Source organism: Cydia pomonella, chromosome 19, assembly GCF_033807575.1.
Source record: "Cydia pomonella isolate Wapato2018A chromosome 19, ilCydPomo1, whole genome shotgun sequence".
Lineage (NCBI taxonomy): Eukaryota > Metazoa > Arthropoda > Insecta > Lepidoptera > Tortricidae > Cydia > Cydia pomonella.
Genome location: NC_084721.1, coordinates 6,651,827 through 6,673,709, shown reverse-complemented (window position 1 = coordinate 6,673,709; position 21,883 = coordinate 6,651,827). Strand labels below are relative to the sequence as shown.

The 21,883-nt window shown below is 37.4% G+C and overlaps 1 protein-coding gene across 1 annotated transcript in view; it reads right to left on the bottom strand.

Moving 5' to 3' along the window:
* LOC133528534 (claspin-like) overlaps positions 1-21,883 on the bottom strand; it is a 39,376-nt gene that overhangs the window by 3,810 nt on the left and 13,683 nt on the right. The window contains exons 15-19 of the mRNA XM_061865933.1: positions 20,747-20,833; positions 9,010-9,165; positions 8,225-8,367; positions 6,765-7,024; positions 4,455-4,594 (exon numbers count right to left, since the gene is read on the bottom strand). Coding sequence (XP_061721917.1) covers positions 4,455-4,594; positions 6,765-7,024; positions 8,225-8,367; positions 9,010-9,165; positions 20,747-20,833 — 786 coding nt within the window. The remainder of the gene's footprint in view (positions 1-4,454; positions 4,595-6,764; positions 7,025-8,224; positions 8,368-9,009; positions 9,166-20,746; positions 20,834-21,883) is intronic.

Below are 21,883 nucleotides of genomic sequence, written 5' to 3'. Positions count from 1 at the left end.
AACACCAAAGTCTTGCCAGCTATCACTCACTTAAAACTTTCTTAAAAGTATTCTTTTATCTCTTTTTAATCAATGGGTATATGAATGAGTAAATTTTAAAGTTTACAGTTATTTAGCCATTACTAAATGAATGATTGGATACAGCTAAGATAATAGCATACTTATTGCTCGTTTTTAATTCTTCCTATAAATTTTCACTTCTTTGGTTTATAGGCATGCTAAGTAATTAATACTTGTATCTTTTTGGCTCTGAGAATTAACACCAAATCCTGATCAATGATAGCATCATTAATGCGTATCCAACGTTCACCACACCATAAATAATTACTTCAGTTCAGACCTTATAACAAAATGTAATTAAATAAATACAACCAAATATGTGATAACCAATTTTATTTCTGATATCCATAAAGCCACAATGATACAGATTACGATATCCTACATATCGTCAGGTGACAACCAAAACTCACCAATAATTAAACAAATATCAACCTTATTACGATACCAATAAGGTTCACTACAGCTATAAACTTGTGGTGATAATTAGTGAGTTTTGGTTGTAACCCGACGATATAAACTTACTAGTTTGAAAGACTCATTGTTTTTTTTAATTTACTCCTTTTAGTGGCTGAAATGGTTGGCCAGACTATAATTGCTTTACAACAGCGCTCACGAGACGTACGGACAAAGAGAATTTGAAATAGAAGTGGATTGTCAAAGAAAACTTTGTAGGCACAGTAAATTTACTGCAATCTTCCGACACATGATTAAAACTTTAGTACGCCATTTGACTTGGTCCTTATTCTTCCACTGACATGTGTTAAATTTGACAAATATCAAAAAGTGGCACCATCTAATATATCAAAGGCCAAAGGTAGGCGGCATCATTTCGAGCGATGGCGCCACAACCTTTGCCCAATGCCTGGTAAGATGGCGCCACATTTGATATTCAACAAATTTAACACATATCAGTGAAAGAATAAGGATGAAAGTCAAATGTCGTTCTAAATGTTTTAATCATGTGTTGGCAGTAAATTTACTGTGGCTACAGTTTTCGTTGACAATCCACATATATTTCAAATTCTCTTTGGTACGGATAATTGTTGAAATATTTATCAGTTAGCAGGACTCAAGTTGCTTCATTGCAATAGTAATAGATGGCGCTATAATAAAAAATAGTAAATTCATAAAAGCTGGCGCGAATTGGTAAGGTAACAAGTAGGAAACAATTTTTTACACAGTTTAGTGTGTATCTTCATTGATTATTACTATTTCGACATGCATAGATATCGTATTCGCGCTAGATTCGACGAATTTAGTGGTACTTGAAAGAATATATTTAATAATCATACTTTCGCTTCATGTATATATCATGGCTTAACTCTTTGTGTCACAGATTTTTGTTTATTATAATAAAAACTTATTTTTTGCATTTATTTATTGCTTTGGGCTATTAATATGAAAATCCATGACTTTTTTTCATTTTCTGTTTGAAGGAGGTGTTTTACAGGGTGGTTAGTAGGCGTAACCACCGTGAAACAAGTACACAGTTTTATTTGCCAAAATATTGTATTATATACAAAACAAAATTGTGAATTAAAGCACGCATTTCCCTCTTTACGGTAGCAAAGTGGTACTTTGCATATTTTGCAGCTCCACACAGTGCATCGTCGCGATGTACCTCTTATTGGTAGATGATTGGCTACTTGCATGCCTTATAGAAGTTGGTACAAAGGGTTTGTGTTTTTTTATAGATGCATAAGTCGGCGAGTTAGTGTTGCTCTTCCTAGAACTGCTGTTTGCTCTCCCGCTGCTGGCATTAACATAAGCAGGGGCTAGCATGTCTTGATAAACATGACGTCTGAAATCCTTTAGGCACAGTCTATCTGGGCAACAGTTCGGGTCTTTTTGGAGTTTTTGTAAATACTATCATCGTCTAAAGGTATATTAAAGCGTTTTCGATTTCTTGGTCGTTAAATTAGTATCTAAAACAGAAATAATTATTATATTTATGACCGTTTTGAAGTATATTATTACCTAAACCTTTTTTAATACCTAAATATTTGTGTCACGGTGGTCATCGCTGTTAACCACCTTGAATAAGTCAGCTTTTACCTAAAGGTACCTTTTAAAACCTGAATATTTAACTCTTTTTATTACATGTGAAATTATTTTTTACAAAAAAAAATCGAGTAAAAAAAAACAATTGTGCCACGGTGGTTATCGCTGTTAACCACTTTGAATAAGTTCACTTCTACCAAAAGTTATAAATCAAATTGTAAATATTTTTCACTTAAAATAAATGAATAAGTATATTTCATAATACGTATCACAAAACACAGCAAAAAAACGATTATTTATAATTTTTTTACTTGCCAGCAAAATCACACTTTCACATTTCCGTAAACGGCGGTTTTCGAATAAAAATTTAGTTCCACAAACAGTCGTCGAGCGAACTGCGAATGACATTGTTATCCAACTTAGGCCTTCTTGTTGACCACGTAATACGATACTTTAACTATAGATGGCTCTGTTACTAAACAAATTGGTCGATAAAAGGTGGTTATTGCAGATAACCACCAGAACGAAAAGAGTTAAATAAACATTAAGAACGGATATTATCTACAATAGAATACAATAAATATAATATGAATATACAACAACACTACATGTCAACTTGAGCAGATACTGGTATCTATAATAGTAAATAGTAAAAAAATTATAAATCCACTAAGTAGATATGGGTATATCTGATCAAGGAACAAATAGATGCTGAAGCCAACAACCATATTGAAGTATACGATATATTTAGGCAAAAAGCTTTGACAGTGTTATTACTTATACCACTAGACCACAACTTTTAAGTCAGGATAGTGGACGACTGTTTCTCCATACAAACATAAAGTCCCTGTTTTCCTATATGGATCTTGAAAAATATTTTTACACCGTTGGATGTATTATTTTAGATTTTATTAATTATTATATGTATTAGGAGTGAAAAACGCACTCCATATACATCCTTGGAAGCTTCTAATTTTAATAATAATTACAATATCAAAAAAATATATAAGTCCATGTTGCCATTGTTGTCGTTAAAAGACATCAAATCGTGTAAAAATGTTGTCTAGAATAATTATGTCCACAGAGGAAAATAGGGACTACACTTTGGTTTTTGGTTCCATGGAATTCTGATGTTTCCTGGTACTGCCAGTCAAAAAGATACTCCTTATAATTGTTGTGAGAATAACGAACCAAAATAAAATATTGGAAATACATTTTGACATAATTATTTTTACTTACTACCTCAATACTTTATTCGCAGAAACATAGAGAGTTTATATTTAAAGTGCACTATTTAGACATGAAAAATATCAGGAAAATATCATTGACTTTCATATATCATAAACCTTTAGACTAAAATAAGTATACATATTTTGTACTATCTCATTTCAGCTTTATGAAACACATGGCTAGTATACTTATATTGTCCAGCGAAAAATAAATCCAGTGTTGCAGTTTCGTAAAGCCGCGTTTTCACTTGGTGCTCTGGATAGTTCAGAGCGAACAATCGTTCGTTCGTTAGGTGAATGGAAACAGTTGCTTAAATAATAAATAGGTGAGCAAACTTATGCTCTAAACAAAATTTTTGCTCAGAATAGTGAAAACGTGGCTTTAAAAGAAACACAGATATTCCCCCAAACAAATTTCAAAATTGTTTACATCATGACTCATGTCATTTGCTTTTCAACAGTTTCAATTTGAACATGCGAATGTGTTTATCAGTTAAATAAGAGTTCATGTTCATGGTCAAGGAAAATTTTGTGGCGACGTACATTTACTGCCATTTTTCGACACATAATTAAAACTTTTAGAACGCCATTTGACTTTGATCCTTATTTTTTCAGTGATACGTGTTCAATTTGTTAAATATCAAAAAGTGGCGCCGTCTAATAGATCAAAGGCCAAAGGTATAGCAGATCGTTTCGAGCGATGGCGCCATAACCTTTTGGTAGGGCCCGGTGAGATGGCGCCACTCTTTGATATTTAGCAAATTGAACACATATCAGTGAAAGAATAAGGGTCAAAGTCGAATGGCGTTTTAAAAGTTTTATAATGTGTCGAAAAACGGCAGTAAATTTACTGTGGCTACAAAGTTTTCTTTGACAATCCACCTCTATTTCAAAATTCTCTTTGGTAATGTGTACAATTAAAAAATGATTGCTATCCCTGAAACGTCAAATTATGACAGTTGTCAAAAATCCACAGAACTTAAAATAAGAGTTTTACGTTTATATGGAGAATCGGTCGCGCGTGGTGGTCCACTTCTCTTAATCGCCTCAACGTAACAACAACTGTCGAGGCAACGAACTACTAGCAACAACTCACCTGTGCCGTGAACAAACTACAAGTGCATGCAAGGCGTGCTAGGGGAGGGTAGATGGGGCGGAGACAACCTGCGGGGGCTTGCGCTTGTTGCTGGAGAGCTGCGCCAGCGAGTGCAGCACGGGGAAGCCGTGCGCGGCCGGCAGCGCCGCGTTGCCGGCGCGGGCCACCAGCGCGGCCCGCAGCCCGGCGCCGCGCGCGGCCGAGGCCTCTGGAAATACAAACGGAACACTTCACTATCTCCAATCCAATCATCGGATCAGATTTGACGACCGGTCTGGCCTAGTGGGTAGTGACCCTGCCTATGAAGCCATTGGTCCTGGACGAATCCCGGTAAGGGATAAAATACATGATTTTTGTGATGAGCACAGATATTTGTTCCTGAGTCATGGATGTTTGTATATATTTAAGTATCTCTCTCTCTCTCTCTCTCTCTCTCTCTCTCTCTCTCTCTCTCTCTCCCCCTCTCCCTCTCCCTCTCTCTCTCTCTCTCTCTCTCTCTCTCTCTGTAGCCCTTCTCTACCCTTTGGGTGTAGGCCTTTTTCATTTTCTGCAACTCGTCACGATTCTGTGCGACCTGGAGCCACTTCTTTTCCGCAGTCCTTTTGATGTCGTCGTCCCAACGCATCTGGGGTCTACTTCGAGGATGTACAGTAGCGGAAAATAATCTATCATATTTGTGTTTTTTTTAGTATGTTCTTATGAGAACGACTAAGGCTGCCTAAATGATTATCATGTGAAAGTCCTTTAGATGGAGAGTAAAATCATATACTACATTTGTATGACACCATATAAGAAACACGTTTTGTACGAGTTTATAAAAAAGTGCATAAAATAACTAATACTCGAAATTTAGGTAAGTGGTTTATTAATAAAGAAAGCAACAAAAATTACAGATTCTGCACTGAAAATCAAAATATTAGATTAGTACTAGGTACTGAAACCCTTTGCATCAAGAACAGCTGGGCATCTTTGGGGCAGTGATGCAATCAACTTCGCGAGGAAAGAACTTGGAATGCGTTCCCACTCCTTTAATTGTTCAAATTTTTCGTTGACATTTCTTGCACTCACACGACGAACTAGCCCCTTCCATAGGTTTTCTATAGAATTCAAGTCCGGACTTTGGCTGGGCCATTCCAAAACCCTCACTCTACTTTTTATGAACCATTGTTTAACAAGATTAGACGAATGTTTCGGGTCATTATCTTGCTGAAACATAAACGCTCTGCCGAAATTTTGGCGTGCCCAGGGAAGAAACACATCTTGTAATATTCCTTCATAAACTTCCTTCGTCATAATACCGTTTATTCGATGTAAAGGACCAACTCCACTTGCACTGAAACAGCCCCACACCATAAGGGAGCCGCCGCCGCCAAATAATTGTACCTTAGCGTTTTTTCTTAAAGATGAAATCGATAATTTGAAAAATTATAAAATTATATAATAAAAATTGTAATAGCAAGCAAAATATAAAATGAGTAAAACTTGGAAACCAAAAATAAAATGACTCGTATTATAATTTAATATGAAGGTACAAAAAAAGGTACAAAAATTTGGCTTTTATAGAATTTATCAATAACCACGGGAACATAGCGTAATAAAGTACACCCGCCATTCTGACTGTCAGGATGGCGGGTGACCTGTTTTTTGGTGATAACTTTAAGTACCGTGAGGTACAAATTTTTTTAAAGGAGGTACTAAATAGTACAAATTAGGTACAAAAATATGGTATGGTTTTCATTTAATTTTATTTAGGTACACCCGCCATTCTGACTCTCACTACTTGGGGTCATAGCGAGCATTGTCGGGACGTCGTACGTAGGTAATTCCATCTGTACCGAACAGTAAAAATTTGGATTCATCGCTCCAGATTACCTTTTCTCACATTTCCGCAGTCCAAGAAAAATGTTCTAACGCATATTTTTTTCTAGCTGCTCGATTTTATCCATAAAAGATAGACATTTAACATCGCGGACTTTTTTGTAGACCTATGAATGAGAAACAACTCCACCATACATTGTGTTGTTATAGCTCAAATGGATTAGGCAGCGTTTTCGATGAAAGCTCCTAGCCAGCGTGATTTTTTCCGACAACATCGTTATATTTCAAATAATTTACACAAAACCTTAACAAGTTATATACTTCCTCAAGCCTTCCTCAAGAATCACTCTATTGATAGATGAAAGCCGTGTGAAAATCCGTTCAGTAGTTTTTAGTTTTGGAGTAGTTTTATAAGATGTAGTGAATTGACGTTTTCCCCTAGACTTGCGGACACTAGGTTGCGTGACAGTCGTGCACGCTCCCAATATCACACAGCGATGTCAGAAGTGGCCACCAATAGCAGCAAGTTTTCAAAGTAAACTTTAGATACCAATACAAACCTTCAATAATGTCAGTAAGGAACAAGATCTCCTCTGGCTTGGCTCCGATCTTCTCAGCAATAGCAGTATAACTAGCTGCCTCCTGCTTATGTCCCACAGCCGTGTCGAAGTGGCCATCAATGCGCGGCAGCAGATCCCCAGCGAGGGACTGGCCGAAGAGGAGTTTCTGCGCCTGTACGGAGCCGGAGGAGTAGATGTAGACTTTTTGGCCGTCGGTGGAGCGCCATTGCTCGAGGGCGGCTGCTACGTCGTCGTACACGCTGGAATGAGTTTGAACCGAATTGTAAAAACATATTTCATGTAAGGCATCGACGAAAAAGCTATTTAAATAATCTTCTTTAAAATATGCCCCACGGCCATGTACGTCTAAGCAAAGTCAAAGTAAGTAGATGTCTGAAAAAAAAAGATGTAAACCGGTAAATATGGAAAGGGAATGGAAGCATGCCACATTATGTTGTAGAATTCACGTCAATTATGGGGGGCTTAGTCTTGCCGCGACCAGAGTCGCAAAACATTTTAACTTAGACTCCATAGATTTATAATTAGCATAGATGCCTTACATCCCTAGTATGTATGCCATTTCGAGTACGACATTATGTCGCATTCGTGTCATCGTATCCGAACGGCCCTCGCAGTACTCAAGATCGAGTCGGTTTGTGTACACCTCCCGATTATAAATAAAAAAATACAAGAAAGACGGTTGTTTATGCGGTGAATGGGTGTCACAACACATCAGTGAATAAAAACAAACCGCCTGATATAACATTTCACGCGTAAGTATAGTGTTTAATGTGATATTTTTACGTAATTGCAAATACAAAAATCCAAATTTTCGTCAGCCACCATTACTTACAAATGTTGCCAGGTGATATGAATCTTTTTTCCTCCAAATGAGGCATGACGATTACATTGATAAATTAATATGCTTACTTAAGTTCCTTGTATGACTATAGAAAATTATAGACATTTTTAGTTTCATTCTTTTATTTCAAATTATGTTTTGTCTTTTATAAAATTACAGTTTAAATTCATATTTTTATTTTATGTAATATTCGTTTTAGATTTCTGACTGATGCGCTTCTATCTGAGAGATGGATGGAGTTTCAGCTAGTTTGAGGGCTGCTCTACTATAGAAATGCAAAGTCCCTAAAGTAACCTTGAACGCTTTTGCTACAAATTTAATATCTACATACACACTTCCAAATGATTAATAGCCAAGTATATGGATGTGGGTAAAATCCCTCTACTTTGAGGGGAATAAATTAACACTGGCAACCCATTTTTGTATATATGTGTGTGTCGCTGAGCGTAAGACACGAGCGTCGCAAGCACACATCGATCGTGTTTCGGCTTCACTTTTGGCAGATTAGCATTATGAGGACTAACTGTCTATGTTTGATAGGTCAGTGTTAGACCCTAATAAAGAATTCCAAAACATGAAATAGTCGTGTCACACTTACTGTCCCTTGATGTCCCCGTTGTCGTAGCCCTGCTTCCAGATGAGCCCCTGCAGCTGTTTGAGCGGGCCGGCCTTGCGGTCTGCCGACATCTGCCATTTCACGCTGCCGACGAGGCCGCCAATCTGCTCCTCCTTTGATGCATCCTGGATTTACAGAAATACCATGAAGCAATAATATTTACAGTACATATTGTGCTGCTTTCCGCACGCATGCGGGAATGAGCACTTTCCGTGCGTGTGTCGAAACTTTAAAGAGCCATATGTACTTACTTTAAAACGTTGTACGATACACGTGCGAATAGGTAATTCGCAAGTCGTGTCGATTTAAAACAATCCCTTCGGTCGTGTTTTAATTTATCACCACTCGTTGCGTATTTCCTACTTTCTGCACTTGTATCGTAAATAACTATTATTACATGGTACCACTTGGTTCATTTCCCAATATTAAATGGGGCACAATTTGACGATTTGATTTAAACGACCGGTCTGGCCCAGTGGGTACTGACCCTGCCTATAACGTCAATGGTCCCGGGTTCAAATCCCGGGCATTTATTTGTGTGATGAACGTAGATAATTGTCCTCGAGTTATTTTTTATTATTTATTTATTTTATTTAAATATATACACGGCATCACAGCATATGACAATACACCGAGTAACTAGACTAATTACAGGTATACAAAGACACGCCCACTGCCTCACGTCTTCCTTCTCCCGTTCAATCTCGAGGAACTTCTGGACATGCATCCTCACTGTATGGGAACAACTTTAGTGGAATAAAACATACCTCTCCGGGAATAGCAACTGCTCCATCGACTTTGTTCTCCTGATCTTCAAGAGCCAGCTTTCGCAGAGCGCCCACTGCCTCCTTCACGTCTTCCTTCTCCCATTCCGTCTCGAGGAACTTCTGGACATGCTCCTCGGCGTACGGGAACAGCTTGTCCTAGAACCAATAGACACAATGATGAATAGGTATAATATGAGGTATTGGTACGCCTCCAGTTTACGCTGTGGAGGAGAAAACTAGCAAGAATACACAAGGGTCGGCAAACCGCGGCTCGCGAGCCGCTTGCGGCTTTTTGGACCTGCAGTTATGTCTCTTTAAGACACCCAAATTAACACGTAGAGGGACTTAGATCAACTTTCGTGGCTTTTTGATATTCTTAAATAATATTATGATGATTTCTACTGATGATGAGCATCTTCAAAATTTTGGCAACCCCTGTACTAGCAAAATGCATTATGTACCCTACGCCGACATGTCGAATTTAAAGATCGTGGAAATTAGTACTCGAAGATAGTGTGGGATTCCCGTGGTGGCAGTAACCTATAGCTGCAGCTCTATGGGATTGGGCTAAATGAACCCAACAGGCGATTGACAACCCGTCTGCTTCTAGCCTGGCGTATCATCAATTCGTCACTGATCGGAGTGGATCGGAGATGCTATTTGGGTGTTAAATGATCTTACAGGCCTAAACAATTATACTTGATATGGCTATGCGATTCGTTATCATGTATTAAATTGATTGATTTGACGACTTGGCCACACTTGAGAGGCTCAATACCCGTTCTGCCTCAGCGGCCATATCGATTCTACGCGCCAAGTGCTCGACCCACTGCTAAAACCTGGCAACTCTAAGCGTAGCTCACGTATTACGAAGTAGTGATATAATCAGAAGCAAATATTTATATTCGGGACTAAAATATCACGTTTACAGTAAACATATTAAATGTAAACATCGATAAAAAATAACAGAGACTATTATTTTGCCCAGTAAATTTACAAAGAAGTTATGATACATAATATTAGAATGATTAAACTAAATTCTATATTTCGGTTACGACTGTTGATAAGGTAAAAGCAAGTCAATTATTTAAACTCCTAAGTCCCAGAATCGTAGATTCGTTTTTGAATTTGGAACCTTGCTTAATTTAACCAACTAGCGACCCGCCCTGCTTCACATGGTTTTACACAAGACATTAATATTGTATACACCTAAACCTTCCTTAAGAATCACCCTATGGATAGGTAAAAACCGCATGAAAATCCGTTCTGTAGTTTTTGAGTTTATCGCGAACATACGTACATACAGACAGACGCGGCGGGGGACTTTGTTTCATATGGTGTAGTGAAGTTAAAATTACAAATTGGAATAAGGGCCTCTGGGGCTCAGGAAGTTAAATTCGGTTACGTAAATTCATTAACTCTCTTTATTTTCCTAATAAATAACATAAAAATTTAATCATGCACTCGCCTGGATAAAGAAGCAAATTAACTTACAAAGACAAAATCAATAAAATACTTGAGCCTTAGAAGATTAGAGCTAAGAGCACGAAAATCGAAAGTCATACGTTATACCATAGGAGATAGATGAAGATCTGTCTTACATTTTCGCCTTCATAATCATAACCTGTGACTACATTTTCTAATGTTGTGTCGATCACAGCATGTTTTGAATTTTCTCACCAAACGTAAAGAGGGCTACGGTGATATTGAAACTCTAAAATGGACAATCTGCGTCCCTGTAACTCGAATATGTCTGTACCTGTACTTTCATTGAATTTCGATTTTTGCTGCTACTGTTTAGTCTACCTTCTGCACTTCAAGTAATATATTTATGCTGTAGTTTAACCGTCGGCAATCAGCTAAGTTTCAACCTCGCGGAAACAGACAGATAGCCTTTGACCTATACCAGTAACGAAAAACGTCAACTGACTGAAAATGTATAATTTATCATGAATTCCAGCATAAGAATTCCAAGAAAAAAACTTTAATTGACCGTAATAACGAACGCCAAGCGCTGCTGATGAAAATGAAAGTCCATATAGGTGCAAGAGCCTAGACGGCGTATTGCTCAGTGCCTGGACACTAACATACGTACGCCTGAGATAAAACCTAATTACGTACGATCTCAAACTACTCATAGTTCTTAGGGATTTCAAGACCTCAGTTATACTAGTTTGCGAGTTTCTGGCTTGGTAAGCGACGGAGATGCGCCCGGTACGAAAAACAACGCTATTACGCACGGTTGTTTTGTTGATTAAAAACTGGACCGGGCAAGGACAGCGTGTTTTGTAGGGCTGGCATCAAGACCAAGGGCTTGTGTCCACTTTATATATATCTGTAGAGTCCATCGAAATTAATCGAGATTTTTTTGGGTGAATTGCTAGTTCCGCTAAAAAACCTCAGGCGCTTATAAAAATACCACCATCAGCTGACGGATAATCACTACCAGCTAAGCCGATTTTTTCTTTAAGATTGCTTCTTATTTGTAAATTTGATCAAAAATCGGGAGGAAATTATCAAAAAAAAAAAGTATATTACGACATATTTGGTTAGCTACTATTCTTCAACCCAACAACGAAGCGGCAAATTACGAGATTACAAGTTATCGCCCGGATAGAAATGACGAAAAAAATTTTACCTGACCGCCGAGTCTACGTCTGGCATTCAGGTAAAGGAAATTTGCTTAGACTGAGAAAAAAACCAAGTCTAAATCTTTACATCGTATAGCAATATAAACAATTACTTTTGCAAAAGAATATGAGCGTGTTGTCGACATATTCTCTCTAAACTTTTAACATTATTACCCAATCATCTCATTTGCATACCTATAGGAACACGTTTCAATACTCCATACGCCGGCCGCCACCCCTGCCAGACATCGCAAAGTATATAGTATGTAGTTATACTAGTTGGTATGTCTAGTTCTTTTATGTATAGCTCAGTCCGGGACCGACTGATCTCATTTTTTATCAGTTTTAAAATGCAGATTAACCTATCTCGCAGTATCATCGTAGCATTTGCAGTAATTGCACTGGAGATACTGGAATCTTAACGACGTCCAGTTCTAATACTTTGTGCCACTGACGCAAGGGTTATTTTTATTTTCATCCAAAATCACCTTAAAAAGATCCACTAACACAAAGGTTTTAATAAAAAAAAATTTTGTAAATTCGTAAAGTATCAAATACTTAATAACTGTACAGTTAAGGTATCCAAGTTTCAATTTGCCGTGGATTCAGTTCTCAGACAACGTGTTTCAAATAGAAAATAACTACCGCAGCGTGCGTCAAAAAATCCCACTGAAACTAATGACTGTCGTGATAATTTCGGGAGTTTCGGCCGGCGTAGAGCAATGCGATTTACCTAAAGCAATAAAACCAAATAGCACGATGGAGGCGACACTAGTGGGAGCGAGGTATCCCATGGAAACACTAGCGCTTCAAACAACAGATGATTTTGGCACAAGTATAGTGAAACGGGGTGGCGCCGAACGTGTTAGATACCGGTTTAATATTGCCGCTATCTAATGAACTCAGGTCAGGCTACGTTCTGCAGCAGTAGCTACATAAATGTTCTACTCCAAATGACGGAGACGACTTCAAAGAAAATAGAAAAAATATCTAGTTAATCAAAAGTTATAGTCGTAATTAGTAATACATTATTCTGTAGAGAAACAGAACAGTATTATGATTTTGACCAATTTCTTAAAAATGCAGACAAAAAAATGCGAGGATATGTATAGGTACATATTTTGTGAAATTTAAGAGACGGACCACTTCCCTTTACTAACGTATAATTTGCACATGCGCATATTAGGCATTGGGAATTTAACGAACGCACAAACGATTTAGAATGTTTAGATAATTTGGTTTTTAAGCGGTGGAGGCAGAGTGGATATGACGTCCGACTTTCAAGCCGGAGGTCGCGGGCTCAAATCCTGGCTCGTACCAATGAGTTTTATTGGAACTTATATACGAAATATCATTTGATATTTACCACTAGCTTTTCGATGAAGGAAAACATCGTGAGGAAACCTGCATACATCTGCGAAGATATTCAAAGTTGTGCGTGAAGACCCCAATCCGCATTGGGCTAGCGTGGGATAGCCCGAGCTATCTCGCGAATGAGAGGCCTGTGCCCAGCAGTGGGACTTATATAGGCTGAATTATTATTATTAATCGTCAATTGTCTAGTATCTACCTAGAAAGATGTAGCCTACCCAACTTTTGCTTAGGAAATAGCGATACTTGCATAATAGGTTGATTCGTTGTCATTGGTACGTGTTCAGATCTACACCAGGACGATCGAATCGAGACCTATTTAAAGAGACCAGTTCGGGTGTTCTTTGCCGTCAGCATTCTGATTGTTACCGAACATAAGTCGTAATACTAAATGTACGACAGTAAATAGTATAGCTCCGTCTCTGTGCAAAATTTTCATCGGTATACAATAAAAAATAACTTATATTAACTACGTCGAAAATTCATAACACAATCTTGAAATATTCTGTAGCCCATTAAGTCCCATAGCAAAACCAAGGATTGTAAATATATTCGAGATCTTTTTGTCCATATTTCGGCTACCTATGCGGCCCGGCGGGCTAGCGCGCTATCCGGTTTGTGACAAGACTCACAGTTCGTTCACCCAGCGTAGACGTCGTGCCTCGTGCCCTGCTAAAGTAGGGCCCGTACCGTCTTTACCGAATAAAACATACTAACGATTGGTTGGGACTGTTGGGAGGTATCTCCGTACGCATGGTCGAGTTAACAAACATCTTTGCCTTTGGCTTGTAAAAATGTTTGTCAACTCGACGTTCATAATTAGATAGCTTTAGATATATTGTTACTATGCCCTGCAAAGTATGGTCTTATATTTTAAATTTGATCTTTCCCTAATGCTTAGGGTGTATGGAATTTATGACGTCTAGATTTTAAATCACTGTAGTATATGTCTCTTTATTTATCATTGTTTTACACTATCCTATAATCATTTAATTGTTATATTAATATTCACCCTTAGAGACCTGTGACATATCAGGATTCCTACTATGGCTCTCCTGTAAAGTAATGTCAGCTGCATTTCTATGCAGGGGGAATACTTTATCTCTGCCCTGATAGTGCAGGTATACACACAATGTGCTGCCTATTTTTAAATGTTCTTCTGAATCTTTAAATTATACATAGAAATAATGTGTAGGCTAAACATAAGGCCTTTTTTAGACCTTATAGTGCACCACATATGAAAGTTTAGCATTTTAAATGTGACCATTGTTTCAGCTGTAGGAAAACATACCTATTTGTTTAATATGGTATGGTTTTATTCCTAAACCCCTACTTTAATTGCTATCAAACGTTATATGGGAAAAACTTTTCAGGATAATTTGCTGCTGCATTTGATTGGAAAAATATTTCAGAGGGCATGGTCTGGTAAAAATAGATGTAGGTAGAGTACCCTTATAAAAATCCTGACAGCAAGCTGCCTGCAAGTTCTAAAAGGATTACTTCAATAACCATACTTGTAGTAAACAAGTAATATCTGGGCTGAATTTGACTCACTTCCCGATTTCCGACGTAGCTGATAATTAGCAAATGTGTAAGTCGGGTGACAATGCAATATTATAGTACCATTGAGCTAATCTGATGATGGAGACGGGAGGTGGCCATAGAAACTCAACCTGATAAAGCAACGCTACCTAATTGGGTTTTCAGAGCTGTCTTGATGAGTATTAGTTGCCTATGAGATCAAAAGTAGTCAGAGATAAAAACTTGTACCAAAAATTAAATTTTAACAAGACACTGGAGTAAAAATGTTTAAAAGGTTAGAAACTACTGCTATTGGATACTAGAATGATTGTAATATGGAATTATTTGGGTATGTATTTAAAGACAGGCAGAAAAGCATACATGATGTAATAAATTACTTTAGTTTTAAGATTATTTGATTGTCAATGGCACTCCCATCTTAATGTCAGATAACACTCAAACAACATCTTTTTATTTTGCAATTTAATGTGCAGTAAGCACTATTAAAAAGTTTCATTCAACTTTCATAGTCCGTGGTACATGCCCAATTAGCACAAAGAGACATTTGTTTTGTAATTAGAATTAGTGGCTCCGGGAGACCTTGAAATATTTGATAAAAATGTGATTCAAATATTGGAAATATGTCATTAGACACCATAGTTTGTTCTGTGTTTAACCATTTTGAAATAAAGTAATATTAGGTATTAAGTTGGTCTATTTGATGTCTCAGAAATCACTAAGATTCATGTCAGACTTGGAAGCTTCTTGAGCGGGGTTCATCCTAGCTTGCTACACTTATAGCTAGGGATCTTTCTTCAAATTGCTTTAGCAATAGCAATGGTACAAGGGGTTTAAAGAAGTTTGGTCATTTAATATTAAGACTGGCTATCTATCCTAAATCCTTAACACCTTGTTTTTAGCAAAATTAAGTAAGCTTATGAATTCCAGCCTACCTTACTGCCAGGCAGGAGGTATCATCCTCAAAAATGGTAAATGCCGACATAATACAGACAGTGAAATCAAACTAGTCATAAAAAACTTATCAGGAAACAATCGTACAAAGACCTTGATAATCCCGCCTGTCATAACTACATATCAATGGGCCCAAACCATGGATCAGCCATCCCTATCATAAATGCAATCACGCGGATGTGCGACAAGGACGGCCTACGGCTCCAACGTCTATTCAAAATGGACGGTTAACTGTTTCACATTTTTTTACCAGCCAGCTGCTCGAACAGCTGTTCACGCCGGTACACATGCAACCACGTTTTTGAATGATCGAGCAATTAGAACAAATGATACTTGCTAGAGAAGAAAATGCAAGTATCTAAGTAAGATTGCATATTAAATTTAAAGATCAATCTACGTATAGTAAGTACATTTTCGCATGCACTAAGCAAGCATCATAATGCGAATACAACGGAAAAACTTTTGTTTCTTGAATAATGGAACGAGAAAATAGTATCGTATTTTCATTTACACTTTAAATCTAGCATCAAGATGAGTTAAATAAATAGTTAGAGGCACAATGAAAACGCCGTGAAAAGGGTACCATTTTGATTTCATCCTCCATATTGCAAATCTGGAAGCGCGAGAAATTTACACCCCTATCCTGTTAGTATAAGCAAATAGTAGTTAGAAGAATCATTACAATTTAACATTTTTTGCATAGTCATAAACAAATCCGTTACAAGAAAACACCGGCCGGTCAATTATTAAAGGACCTACCTTAACAAAGCTGATCGATGTTGTTGTACCTTCGATGTCCAGGAGAAGAATTTTGCATTTTTTGACGATATCCCCGATTTCTTGAGTTTCATTTGCCATTGTTTAAATAGTGCACAACCTTTATTTGGGTGTACTTTTATAAAAAAATCTAAATTTGACTAGAAATTCTTCCACGCTACGCACCCCACACCACACAAAAAAGCATTGAGATTGAACGTAGGAAGGAGACAAAGCAAACAGCCAATCCGCGAGAGAAACGGCAATAATGAAAGTTACCCTAGTTGAAGGTTGAAGTAAGATGAACGAATCGACTGAGATGAAAGAGAGAGGGAGAAGACGAAACGGAAGGATATGCATCCTGGACAGATTTGCCAACACTGACGGGAAAAAGCGTAAGTATTGCCGTATTTTATTATGCGTTTACCTTACTTAAAATATACGAAATAATAAAAATACAGTAACTTGCTATAATTTGTATAATTCATTCTATATTTAGCCATTTTATAGCATAATTTTAAAAGAGAGAATATAATACTTGAATAGGTATGACGTTAAATTAGCCTATCAACCTTTAACTATGAACTTTCTGGTTAAACTGGATAGTCTGCATTCTTGGAAATATTTATATTACTGCTAGCAGTATTTCTATGATATTTTAGGAATTGTTTGTTTAAAATTTACCCTAACAAAGGTAAAAGTAGTATCAACTAAAGGGCAACACTCACTTTTCTGTATATTGGTAGACATGAGTTTTCGCGCAAATTATTAGAATGTTTTTTTATTTTTACGTTTTAGTTTGTGTACTATTTTTTTTTTTTCGTACACAAAGAGTAACAAAAAATCCCTTTTTACAGTTTTACCCTCCCAACTTTGATTGACTGAGTGAAAAATTGTTAAACATGCTCCATTCGCAAAAAGTTATTTTACGTAATTTTCCTACAGGAGAAGAGTCTGATTCTAAGTATTTTCTTTTAATCTTACAATCAATTCTGCAAACTTTTCACACTTAGCCTTTAATTGCCTTAGAAATGGGTAGATAAAATATTTTCATGAAATCAATCTTCAAAATATTTTTGATGTCATTTAATTACCAGGATACTATGTATTGTAAACTATATACTCTCTTGTAACCTCCGAAATAAGTGAAATAAATATGTTTGGTGGGTTATATGAATGTACTTACATCAAAGAAGTACATGATCCTTCAGGTTATGATTCGTATGGCTATAACGGGTTGTTAAAATGATAATAAACTATGAAGCACCTAGTACGTGTAAGCTAAACTTTGAGTTCGATGTTAGCACGCTTGAAAAGAGGAAAACCCATGGAAAGTAAAACACATCAATGTATAATAGTTTAAATTGTATTTTCTTAAAAATTGAGAATAAGTTTTCTTACAAATCTCTATGTTACAGTCTTACATCAAGTTATAAATTCTCTAACTTATATTCTACTAGCAGTTAGCAAATTATACACTTAAACTATCCTCGAGAATCATTCTATCGATAGGTGAAAACCGCATGAAAATCCGTTCAGCAGTTTTTAAGTTTATTGCGATCATACAGACAGACGCGGCGGGGGACTTTGTTGTATAAGGTGTAGTAATATGAAAAGTAAGAAATTTCATTTATGCCTACTACTTAGACACAAACCAGTAAGAATAAGTGGAAGATCTTTATTGAATAGGCAGGGCCAGGTTGTAGGTTTGGGTGAAATTAATACCATCTCATCTCTACTAAGATGTAGACCTTATGTTATGTCCCTACCAGGGGATAAGTTAGTAGAAATGAGTGGAAGAAATTCCATCCATTTGAGTCAGGCCAGTGGTTAAAAACACTCTGATAACTTGGATTCATAACAGTTTCAACTTCCTCAAATTATGCCGAAACGTGGATCCACGTTAGTTACATATTGAACTTTATTCGGTATTCGGTAACTATAGCAAGGATCCATGTATCGGCAAGCGAGTAACGTAATAAAGGATATGATGAAAGTATCGGAGAAGGCAGCTTTTGGTAAAGCAGTGTGCAGGTGTCCCATAAGTGTAAGGGCTGAGTGGACGCTCGTTGTGCGTGCAGCGGGGCGGGGGCGGGGGCGCGGCGTGCATGTTCAACTAATGCTACGTGTAGCGGCGGCCTCACTGCGCGCTGCTCGCAGCACTCGTGAGCCCACGCCACGCTACACGCTCCGCTGCACGCTCCGCCGAACGCTCCGCTTCTCTCAGGTGTTACACTAATAGTTTCGGGTGCAGTTTCAAATTTCGGCTCGTACAAATAAACAAATATTACCTTATTTTTAACACATTATCACTAAATCTTTGCTGTACAAATAGTCAAGGGTTAAACAAAAAAATCTACATAAATATTTACAGTTGTGTCATAAATACAAATTAAAAATATCTAGTCATATTTTAAATAGCAGAAGAGATAGCACAAGTAGTCGACAAATATTACTTTAGAAAGGAATATACAGAGTGGACAAAAATATGAACTCTGGAGGGAAAGTACCTTAAAACCTTTCGTTAGCTCAGTTTACTTAAAGAACAGATTATTTTATTTTTAAAAAGAATCTAAACTGCAATCAATGATTTTTTACAATTCGCATGTCTAAAAATATTCTTGTGTAGGTACTAATTTTTCGATTCCGCTCCCGGACGAGACAGGCGAATTTTTTAAATGTAGTTTTGTTACTTTAAAAAAGTATAAAAGAATGTTTCCTTTAAGTAAAATATCCAAACTTAAGATTTTAAGGTTTTTCCTCCAGGGCCCATTAATTTTTACCACCTGTATAACAGAAAGTTTCCAAAAAGTAGAAAGTTGGAAAGTTTCGCAATTTAGGAAACTGCGTCTGCACCAGCAGTTAGCGACCCTTTGCACTAGCCCTTCAGTCTTACTTAGAACCTTAGAACAGTTAGAACGCCATACTTCACTTAAAAAATTCACTGACACGCATATAACACCAAGCGTCATATACAAGTATACAATGCCAGAGTACGTCATAACGCTTACAAGCATTATTGGCGTGGCCACTACTCCCGACTTACGGCGTTCTTAGCGTGAAAGGGTTAAAGAATAGGTTTTCTAGTTAGGCCATATAAATGATAAAATGACATGGAGTAACTAAAAAGCCAGCAATAATAAATTACAAACCTAATATGTGTAAATTTGTAACCCTTTACTGGAACCACATTCAGAATAACTTGCTCATATTGTTTCTATTCGACAAGGGTCAAAACTGCCGTGATACGTTTTAGACAAATTTCTATAACTTCCAGCAATTTACAAAACGTACCCAAAGGTCCCCAGCAAGCTCGGTTCTCCATACAAACTTAGTTACGTTCTCATTTTAAAATGACTAGCTAGAATGCTCTGAAACTTTGTACTTACAATAAGTTAAGGCGGTATTTAGTTTATGTAGCCTCAGATACCATAGTTAAAAAAATACAGCGAATTTAAGATTTTCATACAAAACTTGTTTTTGCTTTAGTTAGTTTGTTTTATAAGGTGGAACATATAGACTAGTTTCAGCCAGATATACCTCATGCCATTGTATGTGCAAAGTTCCATTACAATCTGATACGTAGTTTTAAAACCACACGTAGTTTTGACGACCTATCTGCCCTAGTGGGTAGTGACCCTGCCTATGAAGCCGATTCCGGGTTCAAATCCTGGTAAGGGCATTTATTCGTGTGATGAACACGGATATTTGTTCATGAGGCATGGGTGTTTTCTATGTATTTAAATATTTATAAATATATATCGTTGTATAAGTACCCACAACACATGCCTTATGAGCTTACTGTGGGACTTAGTCAATTTCTGTAATTATGTCCTATAATATAAATAAACTCCGTTTGTACGGTCATTTCTGAAAATATCGATACGAAAAAAGTGCCAAAAATATGTACACACGACTTTATTGCTGACGTGACTGTATGGAAAGGTGAAATTTGTCGAGCTTGCCGGGGACTCTTAAGGGCTCAATTAGACGGCGAGAAAACATGAATGGGAGTTCAGTTATATTGCAGACTATTGAGGGTACATTCAATTCAAATATCAACGAGGGTGCGATATGTTAGGGTCGGCAACGCGCATGTAACTCCTCAGGAGTTGCAGACGTACATAGGCTTTCAGACGAAAGTTGTGCCTGGCGTCTGTTGGCTCGTTGGGTAAACGACATTCAGAAGAATGCGGGTCCCTTCTGGATGAGATTGGCTCAGGTCCGGTATAAGTGGTGTACTGGAAGAGAGGCGTATGCTCAGCAGTGGGCGATAAAAGGCTGATATGATGATGATAGGCTACGGAGACTGCTTACCATCAGGCGGGCCGTATGCTTGTTTACCACCACGTAGTATAAAAAAAACCGCGTAATAAACGTAATGAAACTCGCATGCGAGTTCCCGTGTCTAAGTGAGCCCTAAATGTAACAATAAGAGGTATATTGTATAGGAATTAAAGTGCCTTCAAGTGGTCTAATAAACTAGCTTTAGGAAATTTCTTTTCGTCAGTCTTGAATTTCTTGATCAGCCTCGGTGTTCCAATGTTCACGTTGTCAGCTTTACGTTTCGGCGCCTAAAGAAAAAAAAAATTGTAAATCAACTTATTTTTTTATTAAAATTTAAACAATGCAAATATGTTATGTTTAGTTCTAGGCATTTTATTGTTGAAAATGAGTGATAAAAATGACCCGCGTCATACATTTGTTTTGCAGAGTATTATTATAATTAAGAACCAGTTTGACGACCGGTCTGGCCTAATGGGTAGTGACCCTGCATATGAAGACCATGGTCCTGGGTTCGAATCCCGGTAAGGGCATTTATTTGTGTGATGAGCACAGATATTTGTTCCTGAGTCATGGATGTTTTCTTTTAAGTATTTGTATATTATATATATCGTTGTCTAAGTACCCACAAGACAAGCCTTCTCGAGCTTACCGTGGGATTTCAATTTGTGTAAAAATGTCCCTATAATATTTATTTATTTAAATCGACTGGGATATAAACCGTGAGTCTTTTATATTGTTTTTGAGCTCCCTATATTAAGATTACGATTCGAGTCTACTAACCGTGAATCATTCAAAATTGTTATTTATTCATAAAGAGTGGGGGTACTACACAAGTATATGGAGCGCGATTCCACTTGCAAAGAGAGAGTGAGTCCGATATATATTATAGACCTTCATCAGTAAATGGCCAGAATAAGTACATATTTCAAGGGAAGTTGTCGAGATCGAGTGCAGACGCCTATGCGCGAATGTAGCTTGTTCACTTGTCTTGGTGTTGTCTAGCCAGTTATTATGGTCAAGACAAATTTGGTTCATACATAGATTTAGGCTTTAATTTTGATACAGCCCAAAACTAAATTTAAAGTCACAAACCAGTATTTGGAACTATCAGGAACAGAAGTGAATACTTTTTTCTTGTTTGTATCACAACTTTAACCTTTCTAGTTTAGCTTCCTTGTCGGGCAGCAAACATGAAGATGCAAGCTGAACTTGCTGGAGCCCCCTCGTCAGCCGAACCGGCCTGCGGCTTCGCGTCAACACCCGTGGTGACTTACCTATTAATAAGCCTCCTCCTCCTCACCGAGAGATAGAGCCTTCAATCTTTAATTAATACAGTT